This window comes from Schistocerca americana, chromosome 2, assembly GCF_021461395.2.
Source record: "Schistocerca americana isolate TAMUIC-IGC-003095 chromosome 2, iqSchAmer2.1, whole genome shotgun sequence".
In the NCBI taxonomy this organism is placed as follows: domain Eukaryota; kingdom Metazoa; phylum Arthropoda; class Insecta; order Orthoptera; family Acrididae; genus Schistocerca; species Schistocerca americana.
The window spans coordinates 199,101,124-199,118,635 of record NC_060120.1 but is presented as its reverse complement, the minus strand read 5'-3'; the positions used below and the strand labels follow the sequence as shown (position 1 = coordinate 199,118,635).

General features: G+C 38.6%; 1 protein-coding gene across 1 annotated transcript in view; it reads right to left on the bottom strand.

Moving 5' to 3' along the window:
• Positions 1-3,417: 3,417 nt before the first annotated feature.
• Positions 3,418-17,512, bottom strand: part of LOC124595599 (esterase E4-like) — a 73,211-nt gene continuing 59,116 nt past the window's right edge. The window contains exon 10 of the mRNA XM_047134400.1: positions 3,418-3,716. Coding sequence (XP_046990356.1) covers positions 3,551-3,716 — 166 coding nt within the window. The 3' untranslated portion in view covers positions 3,418-3,550. The remainder of the gene's footprint in view (positions 3,717-17,512) is intronic.

The window sequence follows — 17,512 nt, the reverse complement described above, 5'->3', positions numbered from 1 at the left end:
GGTATTTCGCCTGTCTCATACATCTTGCTCACCAGATGGTAGAGTTTTGTCAGGACTGGGTCTCCCAAGGCCGTCAGTAGTTCTAATGGAATGTTGTCTACTCCCGGGCCTTGTTTTCACTCAGGTCTTTCAGTGCTCTGTCAAACTCTTCACACAGTATCATGTCTCCCATTTCATCTTCATGTACATCCTCCTCCATTTCCATAATATTGTCCTCAAGTACATCACCCTTGTATAGACCCTCTATATACTCCTTCCACCTTTCTGCTTTCCCTTCTTTGCTTAGTACTGGGTTTCCATCTGAGCTCTTGATATTCATACAAGTTGTTCTCCAAAGGTCACTTTAATTTTCCTGTAGGCAGTATCTATCTTACCCCTAGTGAGATAAGCCTGTACATCCTTGCATTTGTCCTCTAGCCATCCCTGCTTAGCCATTTTGCACTTCCTGTCGATCTCATTTTTGAGACGTTTGTATTCCATTTTGCCTGCTTCATTTACTGCATTTTTATATTTTCTCCTTTCATCAATTAAATTCAATATTTCTTCTGTTGCCCAAGGATTTCTACTAGCCCTCATCTTTTTACCTACTTGATCCTCTGCTGCCTTCACTACTTCATCTCTCAAAGCTACCCATTCTTCTTCTACTGTATTTCTTTCCACCATTCCTGTCAATTGTTCTCTTATGCTCTCCCTGAAACTCTGTACAACCTCTGGTTTAGTCAGTTTATCCAGGGCCCATCTCCTTAAATTCCAACCTTTTTGCAATTTCTTCAGTTTTAATCTACATTTTATAACCAACAGACTGTGGTCAGAGTCCACATCTACCCCTGGAAATGTCTTACAATTTCAAACCTGGTTCCTAAATCTCTGTCTTACCATTATATAATCTATCTGAAACCTGTCAGTATCTCCAGGCTTCTTCCATGTATACAGCCTTCTTTTATGATTCTTGAACCAAGTGTTAGCTATGATTAAGTTGTGGTCTGTGCAAAATTCTACCAGACGGTTTCCTCTTTCATTTCTTAGCCCCAATCCATATTCACCTACTACGTTTCCTTCTCTCCCTTTTCCTACTACCGAATTCCAGTCACCCATGACTATTATACTTTCGTCTCCCTTCACTATCCGAATAATTTCCTTAATTCATCATACATTTCTTCTATTTCTTCGTCATCTGTGGAGCCAGTTGGCATATAAACTTGTACTACTGTAGTAGGCATGGGCTTTGTGTCTATCTTGGCCACAATAAGGCGTTCACTATTCTGTTTGTAGTAGCTTATCCGCACTCATATTTTTTTATTCATTGATAAACAGACTCCTGAATTACCCCTATTTGATTTTGTATTTATAACCCTGTATTCGCCTGACCAAAAGTCTTGTTCCTCCTGCCACCGAACTTCACTAATTCCTACTATATCTAATTTTAACCTATCCATTTCCCTTTTTAAGTTTTCTAACCTACCTGATCGATTAAGGTATCTGACATTCCACGCTCTGATCCGTAGAATGCCAGGTTTCTTTCTCCTGATAACGACATCCTCTTGAGTAGTCCCCGCCCGGAGATCCAAATGGGGGACTATTTTACCTCCGGAATATTGTACCCAAGAGGACGCCATCATCATTTAACTATACAGTAAAGCTGCATGCCCTCGGGAAAAATTACGGCAGTAGTTTCCCCTTGCTTTCAGCTGACGGTAATATATATTCTTACCATATGACATATTCTAAACCAATGTATAGTATGATAATTGCCAAGACTACAGAAAGAGAGCAGACATGTTAGTGACCAGATGGATAGTTCATAATTTTGTGAAAAAAGAAAATGGGAATGAGAGATATATCAACAAGAATCTTTACAGTTCAACACCATGATCATGCAATCATGATGCACTGGTTTTCACACTATGCTTGATGTTACACGTCTTCAGATTGGACCATTCACTGTTCCTACTTTGCTTCTTTTTTTCACAGTTCAGTACACCTTCTTCCTGATTTCATGTGTGATCTGTGTTCAGTTTTTGATGGCCTAACCACCTGGCCATTTTACAATTAAATTTTTAGGAGTGGGGGGGGGGGGGGGTGCAGTGGGGTGTTTTCCCTTACCAGCAGCAAATTGTCTTTCTTCCAGCAGTAAGATGCATATGTTAGTATTGACTCATACCCTTGCTTGTACACATGTAGTTATACCATCCATGAAAAGCCATATGAGTTTAACATTAATTTACAAATAGCTGAAACTTTTAGAGTGAAGTTATTCTGAGATGTTTATGAATGTATCCACAGAATTAAACATGCTTTTCCAGTACTGCATTTCAATAGTTGTTGCATGTTTTTTTTTTAGTCCACTCACATGCTTTTTTTAAATTAAAATTTTAAGACAATACAAAGGGTAGTCGTGAGATTGTAATACACATAAACAAACAAAAAATTAACTATATAACTATTTTTTAAGGTGATGATTGTAACTTAGTGACCCCCCCCCCCCTTCAGCTCAGCTGCCTGCTATCTTCTGGCTGTCCATATTCTTCTTTATGTTCATTCTCAGCAGTCATTCTGATACCAATTATAACAATGGTGTAGCTGGAGAAGGTGGTTACAATGACTTCTCCATTGAGGCTCGTTTACAATGATTAGTGGGTGGTGCAGTGAATAATTTGCAAATTTTTGCTGCTGACTGCATGCCTCCACCACTGTGTTGCTATGCTCCTGGTGACAGAGTGGTCATTAGCTGTTCTTGTAAGGAGGTCAGGTTGCATCCCACTCCTGGACTCAGAGTGTAGTGGTCTTCTGTTGACACCCCGGTGTGGGCTGAGATGCCCTACTCTTGGAATGATGGCCAAGTGTAGGGCTGCCCCTGGTGCCCAAATGCTTAGGCAGTAGTTCATGTCCTGGGTGAGGCAGAAGTGTCTGCATACTCGGTGTGGTGCAGATTACCACATGATGCCTTGCTGTTCGAAGATGACAAGCTAGTTCATGAGTCCTTAAATGGTTCAAATGGCTCTAGGCACTACAACATCTGAGGTCATCAGTCCTCTAGACTTAGAACTACTTTAACCTAACTAACCTAAGGACATCACACACATCCATGCCTGAGGCAGGATTCGAACCTGTGACCGTAGCAGCAGTGTGGTTCCCAACTGAAGGACCTAGAACCACTCGGCCACAGCGGCCGGCCTGTCCTTAAATACTGTTTCTCTGTGTTGTTGTTACAATAGCACTGGCATTAGTGGGTCATGCAGAAAGGCATTGCACTGTTGGTTCTAAATTCTGTTTATTAACTTTAAGCCTTTACAATTCTTTGGGATCATGCCTTTTGCTTACCTTTGATGAAATCAAAATAAGGTTTTCAAGTTATTACATGCATCTCTTCAGCTTAAACACAAATAAAAAAAATAGGGAAAAAGAAAAAGCACACAGTTGTCAATGAAAACGTTTGTTTATTTAAAATAAAATTTATGATCATTCAAAATTAAATGAAAATTATTGAACAAAAATATGATTTGCTTTTTACCATCTACTGAATCAGATTTCTTGCTGCTGCTGCTTATCATTACAACTGATATGGAAACAATCTGCTCCAGACTTCCATTCGCTCTTGATATAGATTTTCCTTCAATACCAATTGGGAGTCAATATCCAGATATGTTAGTTTTTCTGGTTTCATAGGTTCCCAGGTAATGTTACTTGTGACTGAAGAACTGGATGGTGTAGGATTTCTGAGACACAATAATGATGGACTGCATTAGTCATCATGCATAGAAGTTCAGAAGAACTTATTTCATGTATTTAAATAACAACTTCTAAAAGAACTGCAAAAGGCATTTAACCACATTCATCTGTCTACAAGAGAAAGTTTAAAAAAATTTAAGCATCTGTTAGCAAACAGCTCCTCAGAATACTCCTTAGTTAGAGGTAATGCAGAAGATGAAACTGCAAATTAAAACAATTAAGGAGCAGAGGGCCAAAGGGACTGCTTTGAGCAGGCTATTCATCTGCCATTACCAACAACTAAGCCTAACTGCTGTGTATGTAGTCACATTGTTCACAGCAATGTATCACCAGAGGGCACCACCTCACAAGCACACTCCGTGCCAAGGGTCGCTCTGTTCTGATCTGTTGCCACCTAATTATGCTTATGCCAACTGAACCTACATCTACAAGATTAATCTTCATTACACACTTAGGGGCCTGGCAGAGGGTTTTATTAACCACCTTCACTCTAACAACATTTGGAAAAAATGAACACTTAAATCTTTCTGTTCAAGCTGTAATTTCTCTTATTTTATTATGGTGATCATTTCTCCCTAAGTAGGCTGGTGACAATAAAATGTTTTCATATTCAGAGGAGAAAGTTGGTGATTGACATTTTGTGAAAAGATCTTGTCCCAGTGAAAAACTTCTTTTGTTTTAATGATTGCCACTCTAGCTCATTTGCCATATCTGTGACACTATTTCCCCTGTTTCATGACAATACAAAACGGACTGCCCCTCTTTGAACTTTTTTGATGTCTTCCATCAACCCTATTTGGTAAGGATCCCACAATGCACAACAATGCTCTAGCAGAGGACAGACAAGCATACCTTAGGCAGTCTCTTTAGTAGACCTGTTGCATCTTCGAAGTGATCTGCCAATAAAATGCAGCCTCTGGCTTAACTTCCCCACCACATATCTGTGTGATTGTTCCAATTTAAGATGTTTGAAAATGTAATTACTAAGTAATTTTTTTTTTTGTACTCTCGTGGATGACCTCACACAAAAGTAATTTTTTCAACCATACCGATACTTTGTCTAAATCATTTTGCAGTTGGTTTTGATCTTCAGACGACTTTATCAGATGGAAAATGACAATATCATCAGGAAATAATCTAATAAGGATGCTCATATTGTGTCCTCAATCGTTTATATAGATTAGGAACAGTAGAGGTCCTATAACACTTCCTTGGAGAATGCCATGTGTCACTTCTGTTTTTTTTTTTTTTTTTTTTTTTTTCAATTTTCTGTCAATTACTATGTGCTGTATGTGCATGTAAAATGATAAGGGAAGTGACTGTCAGGAATGGCAGGAGACATTCCTTGTTGTCGCATTAAAACTGCCAAGAGGAATGGGGTGATTATGGGAAGACACCATCTGTCACCTGCTGCACTTCAGGCACTGCTACCGTTAAAAATGTGCACAATAATATTTTGTCTCTAGGGGTAGCTTACTCTAAAATGTACAATTGTTAAATTGTAATTCAGTTGTTAAATTGTTAATTGAATACACCAGTTTGGGGGACTGTTTTGCATTAATGTGTGGAGCTATGTAATATACTGTAACTAGCTGTACATCACAATCAGAAAGATTATTCTTAACAGAATAAATGTTTATTTGAATAAGTTTATCTTGGTATATGAAAAATTTTCTACCAGTCTGCTGCTTTCCTGTACTATCTGAGTAGAAAAATCAGTAACTGATGTCAAATTGAAAGAACTAAGTGATAATTCGAAGTCGTTCTTCCTATCAGACCCTTTCGCAAAATCTACACTGAAATCCCCACAAATAATAATTTGCTTCCCTCTGTCTGACAGGTAACATGAAAAAGAATCCAAGTTTCTCAGAAATAGCTGACAATTTCCCAGTGTGGATCTACATACAGTTACAATAATAAAAGTACCATTATTCAGTTTAAGCTCACAGATGCATACATCTATATATTGGTCTACACAAAAATTTTTAATTTCTGAAGTTTTCATACCAGGATTACTTTTAACATATATGGCCACTCCTCCTTTGTACATATTGTTTCTACTTACATGTGCTGGAAGCTTTACCCACTTACATTCACCTTTTCCATTAATATATGATGTTCTGACAGGCATAGTACATCTATAACATCCTCCACTTCTAAATCTTCCTAGCAAATGGAAAGCTCATTTACTTTGTTTTTTAACCCCCTGATATTCTGATGCAACATACTAACATTATTTTTCACTGTACTTTTGTGAGAATCTTGTGATATTTTAACATCTTTAATATCTGCCTGTCTGAGCTCATTAAGCTAGATTCTTTTCAATGTTGTATTACTGGACACTGATCTTAGCCTAAAAGTGAGGTACCCCCATGAGTTTCAGTGCCACCTCACCTCACCCCCCCCCCCCCCCCCCCCCCCTCGTAAAGATGTTACTATCAATCTAACCAATTTACCCTTCTCTTTCCTACTGAGATGTATGTCATGCCTAGTGAAATACCACCTACCAACAGCATCAACAGGAACCAAACCCATGTTCTGACCCAATAGCCACCCAAAGCAGCTGATCTAACTCCACATTAACCCAGCTTACTGTTCAGGACAAATGTAAGGATGTAGAGGCTTCTCTCACTAGGGGTAAGATAGATACTGCCTACAGGAAAATTAAAGAGAACTTTGGAGATAAGAGAACCACTTGCATGAACATCAAGAGCTCAGATGGAAACCCAGTTCTAAGCAAAGAATGGAAAGCAGAAAGGTGGAAGGAGTATATAGAGGGTCTATACAGGGGCGATGTTCTTGAGGACAATATTATGGAAATGGAAGAGGATGTAGATGAAGATGAAAATGGGAGACATGATACTGCATGAAGAGTTTGACAGAGCACTGAAAGACCTGAGTCGAAACAAGGCCCCCAGAGTAGACAACATTCCATTGGAACTACTGACAGCCTTAGGAGAGCCAGTCCTGACAAAACTCTACCATCTGGTGAGCAAGATGTATGAAACAGGCGAAATACCCTCAGACTTCAAGAAGAATATAATAATTCCAATCCCAAAGAAAGCAGGTGTTGACAGATGTGAAAATTACTGAACTTTCAGTTTAATAAGCCACAGCTGCAAAATACTAACACGAATTCTTTACAGACAAATGGAAAAACTGGTAGAAGCCGACCTCGGGGAAGATCAGTTTGGATTCCATAGAAATGTTGGAACACGTGAGGCAATACTGACCCTATGACTTATCTTAGAAGCTGGATTAAGGAAAGTCAAACCTACTTTTCTAGCATTTGGAGACTTAGAGAAAGCTTTTGACAATGTTGACTGGAATATTCTCTTTCAAATTATGAAGGTGGCAGGGGTAAAATACAGGGAGCGAAAGGCTATTTACAATTTGTACAGAAACCAGATGGCAGTTATAAGAGTCATGGGACATGAAAGGGAAGCAGTGGTTGGGAAGGGAGTGAGACAGGGTTGTTGCCTCTCCCCAATGTTATTCAATCTGTATATTGATCAAGCAGTGAAGGAAACAAAAGAAAAATTTGGAGTAGGTATTAAAATCCATGGAGAAGAAATAAAAACTTTGAGGTTCACCGATGACATTGTAATTCTGTCAGAGACAGCAAAGGACTTGGAAGAGCAATTGAACAGAATGGATAGTGTCTTGAAAGGAGGATATAAGATGAACATCAACAAAAACAAAATGAGGATAATGGAATGTAGTCGAATGAAGTCGGGTGATGCTGAGGGAATTAGATTAGGAAACGAGACACTTAAAGTAGTAAAGGAGTTTTGCTATTTGGGGAGCAAAATAACTGATGATGGTCAAAGTAGAGAGGATATAAAATGTAGACCGGCAATGCCAAGGAAAGCGTTTCTGAAGAAGAGAAATTTGTTAACACCGAGTATAGATTTAAGTGTCAGGAAGTCATTTCTGAAAGTATTTGTATGGAGTGTAGCCATGAATGGAAGTGAAACGTGGACGATAAATAGTTTGGACAAGAAGAGAATAGAAGCTTTCAAAATGTGGTGCTACAGAAGAATGCTGAAGATTAGATGGGTAGATCACATAACTAATGAAGTATTGAATAGGATTGGGGAGAAGAGAAGTTTGTGGCACAACTTAACTAGAAGAAGGGATCGGTTGGTAGGACATGTTCTGAGGCATCAAGGGATTACCAATTTAGTATTGGAGGGCAGCGTGGAGGGTAAAAATCGTAGAGGGAGACCAAGAGATGAATACACTAAGCAGATTCAGAAGGATGTAGGTTGCAGTAGGTACTGGGAGATGAAGAAGCTTGCACAGGATAGAGTAGTACGGAGAGCTGCATCAAACCAGTCTCAGGACTGAAGACCACAACAACAACAACAACAACAACAACAACAACTGTTCAGTTGGGGCCAATCATACCACATGAATACAGGCATCAACCCAACATTTATAAAGTTCAATGCAGCATCTATTTCCACCAGGTCACTCTCAATATTGTAGCCATTCCTGTCACAGTCCATTGCCTGCATCGGTCTACAGTTCCAGCAGATGTCTGTTAACAAGTGATTGTCAAACTTTAAATGCCAAGTGTTTGAGTGATATTTAAGTCAGAGTCAAACTTATAAACAGTTAGACGCATCAATCCAGACTGAACTTCTATACATTACATAGTTCTCTTTCAATGTATTAGCTTAGTTTCGCACATAGGACTTGAACTACAGAGCCATGTGCCAAGGCTGAAATTTTCATTGTATGCTGTGTGAGCATGTCAGTTTCTAGCATGCAAGCCAGCTGTCTTGTACAGCAACTATTTTTCTGTAGAAGGATGTTTGTAGTTGGATGCTGGGCTTCAAACTTATTTTGCTAAATACAACATTGACCTTTGAAGCTGGTATAGATATTTTTATTTTATTTGAGGGATGTAATTGATAACTTTCAAATTTTGATACAATTACTGCAGAGATGATATGAAATTTTGATGAAATACACTTCCAGCAAAAAAATTGCACCCTTTCAGAGGTATCCATTTCACTCAAGATTTATTGTTGGAACAGTTCATATGGAGTACATGAAATGATTACATTTGTAAATCAACAGCACAAATGGTTCTGAGGCACCAGGTATTGAGTCATGTAGTCTCCATGGGCAGCAATGCAGCACTGACTATGGTATCCAATCAGTTGTACAAATCACGAATGTCCTGGAATATGTTATGCTATGCCTGCTCAACCTGTCCTCATAGTTCTGTAGGAATTTTTGGCTGATAAGTCACATGAGTCACTTCTCGTCCCATAATATCCCATATATGCTTGATTGGAGACAATTACGGACATTATGCTGTCAGGGATGTTGCTGCACATATTACACAGCATATTGAGTTTCGTGGATGGTATGTGGCCCAGCATTATTCTGTTGGGATAACACATCGCCTTCTTGTTGAAAGAACAGCAAAAGAGTGGGTCTAACAACATTCTGCACTACCAGGCACTGGTTAGGATCCCCTCCAGAAACACCAACAGGGAATGAGAGTTGTAACTTATTGCAGGCCAGACCATAAACACTGGTTTTGAGGCAGTGTGTCTTGGAAGAATGCAATCTATCAGGTCTACATCATACGCACAAAAGACCATCACTTGTGTCCGGGCAGTATCTGTTTTCATTAATGAAGACCATGGTGCACCATTCCATCTTCCATGTGATCCTCTGATGGCACCAGTCAAGCTGCGCATGTCGATGCTGTGATGAGAGAGGAAGACAGGCTAGAGGCATGCGTACTCATAGTCCCACTGCTAACAACTGGTTTGCAACAGTTTATGTTGACACGTCTGGGCTCATAAGTCCTCTTATGTGTGCTGTTGTAGCTGTATGATGTGCCACTGCTCCACTTGCAATATAATGATCCTGGCAGGTGTCTGGGCTATGTGGACATCCATAATCTTATCTACAGGTGTGAAAATGTTCACGTGACCACTGATACCAACATTGTTGTACAACTGACAAGGCACATCCAACTTGTGTGGCACTTCTCTGCAAGGACCAACTCGTAACTCAGAAGCCCACAATTTGACCCCTTTCAAACTTGCTTAGTTGCCTGTAGGAAGCACAAGTATGTCTCCAAGGCATGGTTGCCTACTTGGTTTACATGTTCGCACTACACTGAGCTTTATGGCTGTGAGAATTCCCTATTAAAGGGGAGACAAAGATGGTGCTTTGATAGCTATGCAACTTCTCTATCTGTTGGTTGACAATGTTGAAATCATTATCAGTAGAGACACTCTCCCTCAGGTGCCATATGCCATCATCGGATTAACACACATTGTCTTTCCAGGAGCAAAATCTTTTTTCCTTTTCCAGCAGTGTATTTAGGACAGTATTGATAAAGACTCACAATAACTAAAAAAGCTTGTCACCAAGTTCTCCACTATGTGCTCTACAATTCTAAGTAACAACATTTGACTGAACTTCTAAGATATATTAGTAGTTTTGATAGATTAAGTTTTATTTTAAAAAAAGTGTTCTTACTGTAATTATGAGATGCTGCACTTTTCACCCAACTTTCAGTGTGATTTGTTAACTTCTGCCTACGGGCAAATCTGCTGATCGTGGATATTTGTTTTTCAGCACTATGATGCCACATATTCTACTGGTAGTAAAGAATATTCTTTTTGATCAGTGATTTACAGGATAACATAAGGCATTTTCCCAAATGCATCTGAGCGCAATAGTAAGTTTTCAACTAACAAATGCATAGTCTAGCTGATGACAACTTAAAATATTCCTTAATGTGAGGATTTAATGTTTAATATCCTACTGTTGGTGACATCATTATGGGAGGCAAAAGGTATAATCAATAGTATGCCAACTATATTGATTCATGATATGTCTGCTTAATATTTTGACTGATATATACTGCAATAGCAGAAAATCGCAATTTAGTCAATGGTGTAATTTCAAAATGTAAATAGAAGAGAGCCATACACTCAATTAAAACTATTTATTAAACATAAAAATGAATTGATAAGACAGCAACTCTATACTGACTTTCCCTCTCCTGCCCTTTATCACATCAGTATCTCACCTGAATTATTCTGTCTGTAAGAACTCTAAACTCTAAATTACTGTGTGCATGTGCATGTGTGTGTGTATGTGTGTGTGTGTGTGTATGTGTGTGTGACACACGCACACATGAGTGTGCACAAATGCGTGTGTGTGTAGATGCAGATGTGTGCATGTAAATCTATATGTGTCTTTGTCAAAATCTTTACTATAATATTTAACACCTTATGTATGTCACAAAGGAATCTTTTAGTCTGCAACAGACTGTGTTATGATTTCTTGACCAATTGATACTATCTGCCAATCTGGTACTTGACATCAAACTTTTGCTTTCGTGAAAAACAGTCTAAACAACTAACTTGTCCGGGTATTTTTCACAAACAGCTCCATCGGTACCTCTCTCATATTTTTCAATTTCCATAGAAGCTTGCCCATATACCATTCTGCACCTATAGTCCTGAGAAAAGGGTTATTACAGAATATGACAGTGCTGTGAAACTTTGTGATAATTAGAAGCTGTGAATGTGTTTATGGTCATACATGGATGCTTCAGTTACTAAGTAGATGTGAGATGAGCCACTTTACAGCATAGTTTTAATCTGTTGGAATGTTTTTCATTATTTATGTGTCTGTTTATACAGCTCAATATTCCCTCATATGTGGTGGGTAGTTAACTTTTCTCACACTAGTGTTATGACCTGGTTACCATGTTTAATCATCTGAGTGCAAATTTCTCCTGGTTTCAGGAATTGTAGAATGATTCATTCCAAATATGTAGCTCATAAGAAAAATCTCAAGTAAGCCATAGACTGAATATGTACAAATCTTACTGCAGTTGAACAATACTGTAATGATTTCCTTGGTTTTCCTCCTTTAACAGATTAACACATTTACATGACTGAATGTTTCCTTTATTTTCCAATTTTTGCATCTTACAATTAGTTTATGTACTTCAATGACAGAAAGGATCATTAGTCATTCTTGATAATATTCTTGTTATTTCTGCGTCTGAGTCATACAAGCATCTTGATACAATATTTCAGAGGACCATCTGGTCACCATCTAGAGGTGATAATTCTGTTTGATTACTCTCATCACAACTCATTCTTACTGTGCACAATGAAGAAGTAGATGAAGAGGCTTGCACAAGACCGAGTAGCATGAAGAGCTGGAGCAAATTAGTCTTCGAACTGAAGACGACACAAACAACAAAAAACATCAAATACCTCTGTTGATTCAGTCAAAGATTTTTTTTAACATCAGATAAAATGACATTCCATATTTTTCTTATTTATGAGAGCAATCATTTGAACTATTTTTCTAGTTGCTTCCTGTTTGTTTTATTTAAAATCTGTTGAGAAACATACTTTCACTGAATTATGACAAAAGATAAAAATACATATTTGTAGTTTTTAGACAATGCAGGTGCTAGACTGTAACCCATATTTTCTAGAATAGTTATCTAACTGTTTAAATTATCTGGCCTTCAGAATGTTTTGAGGAATTTCTTTATAATGTCCTTCTCCTTCATGTTACTTTCATTTCAGTGTACCCAATTTTACATTGACTCCATTTAGATATCTGTGTCAATATGTTCACACTCCTCCTACTTGTTTGCTAGTGCTTCTGAAACCTTGAGTTAGTTAATTCCAAGTCGTGTAGCTCATATTCATGGTAGGCACTAAATTTTGTGATATAAAACATTGAAAGATTTGTGACTGACTACTTATTTCTTTTCAGAAATTGTTCTATGCCTAGAGAGAATTTGTTAAAGAGAAACTACTTTTAATCTACATTTTAAAATACTTTTACTGTCTCTCAGATATTTTATTTCAATGAAAAGGTTATCCAAAAGTTTTGTGGCTAAATATTGCTCTACAGAGAATTAGTTAAAGAGAAACTACTTTAATCTACATTTTAAAATACTTTTACAACGAAAAGGTTATCCAAAAGTTTTATGGCTAAATATTACATTCTTTTCTGTGCCAAATATAAATTAACTAGAGGGAAGTGTACATAATTTTTCCTTCTATTACTGTGTTTCTGATATCTCTATTATTCTCAAAGTGCAATGGATAATCAATAAAAAGTTTCATGACTGAGTAAATATAGTGTGAGGCTATGGTTAATATTCCCAGTTGTTATAACAGATGCCTGCAAGATATACTTGTGCAAACTTGTAAGGGTGCAGATATTGATCCTATACTTAAAGGAACGAATCTACCCTTATGCTTCTTTGCTACAGCACAGTGGCACTGCTAATGGTGATGTCCCATAGTTATAGAAGGGAGAGTTTGGTATCTGGAAATTGTCTGGGGTGAAGGAGTGAGTCAGTCAAGCCAAACATGCCTGCAGTACAGACTCTGTGTGCCTGTGCTTCCAGTAATCATGCATAAAACTGAACTATTAGGTTCGTGCATAAGTTCATAGCTTTCTTGTTTTCCTTGTTGGTATTCTGGTTGCTGTTGGTTTATTTATCAATTGTCATTTTTATTTGTAATTTAGTATTGCTATTTGAGTTTACATTTTGTCATTACGTCATTTGGAGATAGTGTTTGGAACCGTGGATGTCAGAAAATGGAGTGCCAGGTGAGGAAATCGGAACATTTCTGACATAATATTCTGTTTGAGTTCAGTAGAGGAATGACAGTAGTGGAGGGAGCCAGAAAAATTTGCACTGTGTGTGGGGATAATGCCACTGGACAGAGCACGGCATGATATGGTTTTCTTGTTGAAAGGAAGATAGGTTTGACATCAGTGATTCCACATTCAGGAAGACCGTCGGGGTTTGATGAAGATCATTCAAATGCATTAATCCAGATCAGTGTACTTGAGAGATGTAAAATGTGATGAACTGTAATTATTTCACCATTGTGCAACATTTGCATGCAGTGGGGATGATTCAAAAATTGGGTGTACTGTTACAACATGCTCTAAGCCAAATTCACAAAAATCGCAGATGGCCATATGGCCCCCCCCCCCCCCCCCCACACACACGACTGTAGTCACAGGCAACTGAAACCAGTTCAGCTGTCTGAGTCTGCAGTTGTGTGTGAGCTGCATTTGCATGAGTGTGTGTGTGTGTGTGTGTGTGTGTGTGTGTGTGTGTGTGTGTGTGTGTGTGTGTGTGTCTATTGTTGACAAAAGCCAATGGCTGAAAGCTTTAACTATGAGTGTCTTTTTGTTGTGCCTATCTGTGACTCAGCATCTCTGCTATACGGTGAGTAACAACTTTCCTTCTCATAATATTGTTACATTCCATCCTGGATTTTCCACTGTTTGATAAGGAAAAGAGAAGAATGGTTCAACCCAAAGAAAGCAGCAGGTCCCCATCAAAGACCTACATGCATCCACAAAAGATAATGCTATGCATCTGGTCAAACAGCAACAATGTGGTGTACTATGAATTGTTTCCCCGAGGTGTAATCAACATTGCTGACATTTACTGTCAACAACTGAGACATCTTGCAGATGCAATCCAAGAAAAATAACCAAGAAGACTGCTAGTCCATAATAATGCCCGTCTGTGTTCTGTTACACTGATAAAAAACACTATACAGAAACTGGGTTGGGAAATTATTCTGCACCCACCTTAATCACCTGATTTTACACTTCTGCTCTCTGTCAAACAACCTTCAACAAACTTACTTTCTGGATGAAAAAGTGCTCTGATCATGGCTCAACAAATTCTTCGGCCCAAACCACGTGACTTCTGCAGTGACGAAATCGAAAAGTTACTCCAACATTGGCAGACTGTTGTAAATAGTAAAGGAGAACATATTAATGATGAGTAAAGTCCTGTTATGTGTATCTGTTGTGTTTATTAAACTTATAGGAAAATGCAGTGAACTTACACATCAAGCAAATATTTTGTGGAGATATTTGACAAAGATGCACCCAAGCTATCACACGAGTACGACATGTGCTCAGGATTAACTCGTATCTGGGGCATTGTTATACAGTGAAATGTTGATTGTAAAGTAAAGAATCATCAAAGGTATCCTGGTGTAAGGTCGTGATAGATGAGTGCTGCAATTGTAGTGTGAGTGCTCTCAGAACAAGTAGGGACATAATAGTAGAATTTAAAGTGAAAGAAATTAACTACATCATAGAAAAGTGTTCACATATTACTGCCTCTTCATTATTGTTAGAATATTTTGGAAGAGAATAAATACAGAACAGTGTGGGAGAATAGACAGGGTAGGATCACGGTCTGAACTATAGTTTTCAGTGCACGTACCTTGGGAGTAATTTTGTCCTCCAAAACTGGTTACTTATGAATGTCTGATACCCAATTTTCCAACAACACTGACTATAGCAAGTACAGAGTGTACATGGGGGGATGGCAAATTCCCGAAATTTTCCCGGGTGAAAATACACTTTTTCCTGGTCGAAAGTAGATTTTTTCCATTTTTGGTGACAATATACTTTCCCTCAGAACTGTAAAACTTATCAATCTTTTTAATGGTAAAGGTTTTGTTCACAGGGGTAGAACTTGTCAGAACTTAAGGAAATGAACCCCAGCAGAAAACAACTCATTTTGGAAAAATCTTTGATGCGCAGAAACATGTGCACTGCATATTTTCATATTACGGAAGTATAAGTACGAATTCCACCAAATACAGTGTTAGCTTCTGAAGCATTTGCTGCACAATGTGCTTTTTAATTTTCATACAGTCACAGCTCATGTCACATGATCTCAGCAGCCAATGTCAGCAGACATTCACAGCAAAAGATACAAGATGCAGTCAGCCAACAGCAACATTGCTGTTAAGAAGCACATACACTTGGTTTACATTAATATACGAGGGCTATCCACAAAGTACATTACGTTTTGGAATTAAAAATAAATAAAGAATTGGAAATTTTTTTATTACATACAGATGAAAACCACACTTAAATACTACTTTTCTACATAGTTGCCATTTAAATTAAGGCACTTATCATAGTGATGGACGAGCTTGGAAATTCCTTTGTCATAAAATTTGGCCGCCTGCGCCTTCAACCACGTGGTTACCTCTTCTTGAAGCTGTGCATCATCATCAAAATGCTGCATAGCCAACCACTTATTCATTGCTGGGAATAAGTGGAAGTTGCTTGGTGCCAGGTCGGGACTGTACGGCGGATGAGGAAACAACTCCCACTTAAAAGATTCAAGAACTTCACGAGTGGCATTTGCCATGTGGGCCCGGGCGTTGTCGTGAATCAGCAAGATCTTTGAGCCCAACTTTCCCCTGCGCTTGTTTTGTATTGCTCTTCTGAGGTTGTGCAGAGTTTGGCAATACCTTTGAGAGTTTATTGTAGTGCCTCTTTCCAGGAAATTCACAAAAATCACACTTTTCTGTCCCAAAAGACAGTCACCATCACCTTCCTTGCTGACATTGTCTACATGCATTTCTTGGGTTTTTGGGGGGAATTTGTGCGCCCCCACTGCATTGACTGCAATTTTGTCTCGCAGTTCACATGCTTAACCCATGTTTCATCACCAGTAATGATGCGATCGAGTAAAGAGTCGCCATCTTTCTTGTAAGCGTCCAAAAACATTAACACTGCAGCCACTTGCTGATTTTTGTGAGTCTCTGTCAAGATCCATCTTGCACAAAACTTGTTAGAACCAAGTTTTTCGGTAGTAATTTCGTGCAACAAACTTCATGAAATTTGTGGAAAACTCATAGAGAGTTCCGTTATTGTGAAATTACAGTTTTCACGGGCCGCAGCATCGACTTTTTTGACAAGTTTGGCAGTCACTATGCTGGGTCTTCCACTTCGCTCTTCGTCGTGAACATTAGTTCGGCCATTTTTAAATTTTAGGACCCATTGACGCACGCCACCTTCAGTGATTATGTTGTCCCCATACACTTCACAAAGCTGCCGATAGATTTCTATCGGTGTACAGTTTTTTGTAGTCAGAAACCTTATTACAGCGCACACTTCACACTTCGCGGCATTTTCAATTAACGCTGACATTTCAAACTGTCACAGTAACTCGACGGAGTACAGCATGAACCTCTCACTAGCACGGCAGGATGCCGACTGAGGGGCGGAGTGCCATGACACCAAGATGGCCGCGCTAGCCCCACCCGTAACGGACACAAACGAAAACGTAATGTACCTTGTGGATAGCCCTCGTACATATAGTACAGCTGCAAGAAAAGCTAAGCTTTTAAATATAAAACTGCTTGTCAAAATTTTTTTGCTGTTTTTCCTGAGGATGTGGTTAGGCAGGATCCTAAGAACACAGCTTAAATAGCAGCTGCTGAATATTTTTGAGAATCACAATTATAAGTCTCACTGCTGCACACTGAACATTGCTGAATGCATGATCTGTTGAGCACTGACTTTTCCACAGAAAAACCAATTATGTGTGAAACTGCTCAAGAGCTCACCTTCGATAATTGCACTTGTTACCATCATTATTATGACACAACTAAAATAAATATGAAAACTGACCTTGAAGCTTGATCTGTTTTAGCATAAGTTACCCCTTAAGATATATCAAACACAAATGTTCCAGTAAAATTTTAAATAATGGCATAAATGGCTGGCCTTCAGTGCCCAAAATGTTTCTAAGTGGCAGGTCCTCAACATGTTAAATTTTGAGTGAGAGTCAAATGCTCCATAATTTAAGAGATTCATCACACATTGTCACATGTAACACAACTCATCTTGCATAAAAGGCAATTTACTTTAAAAGTAATGCTTCTCAAACCACCATTCACAATATTTTCCTGCGACC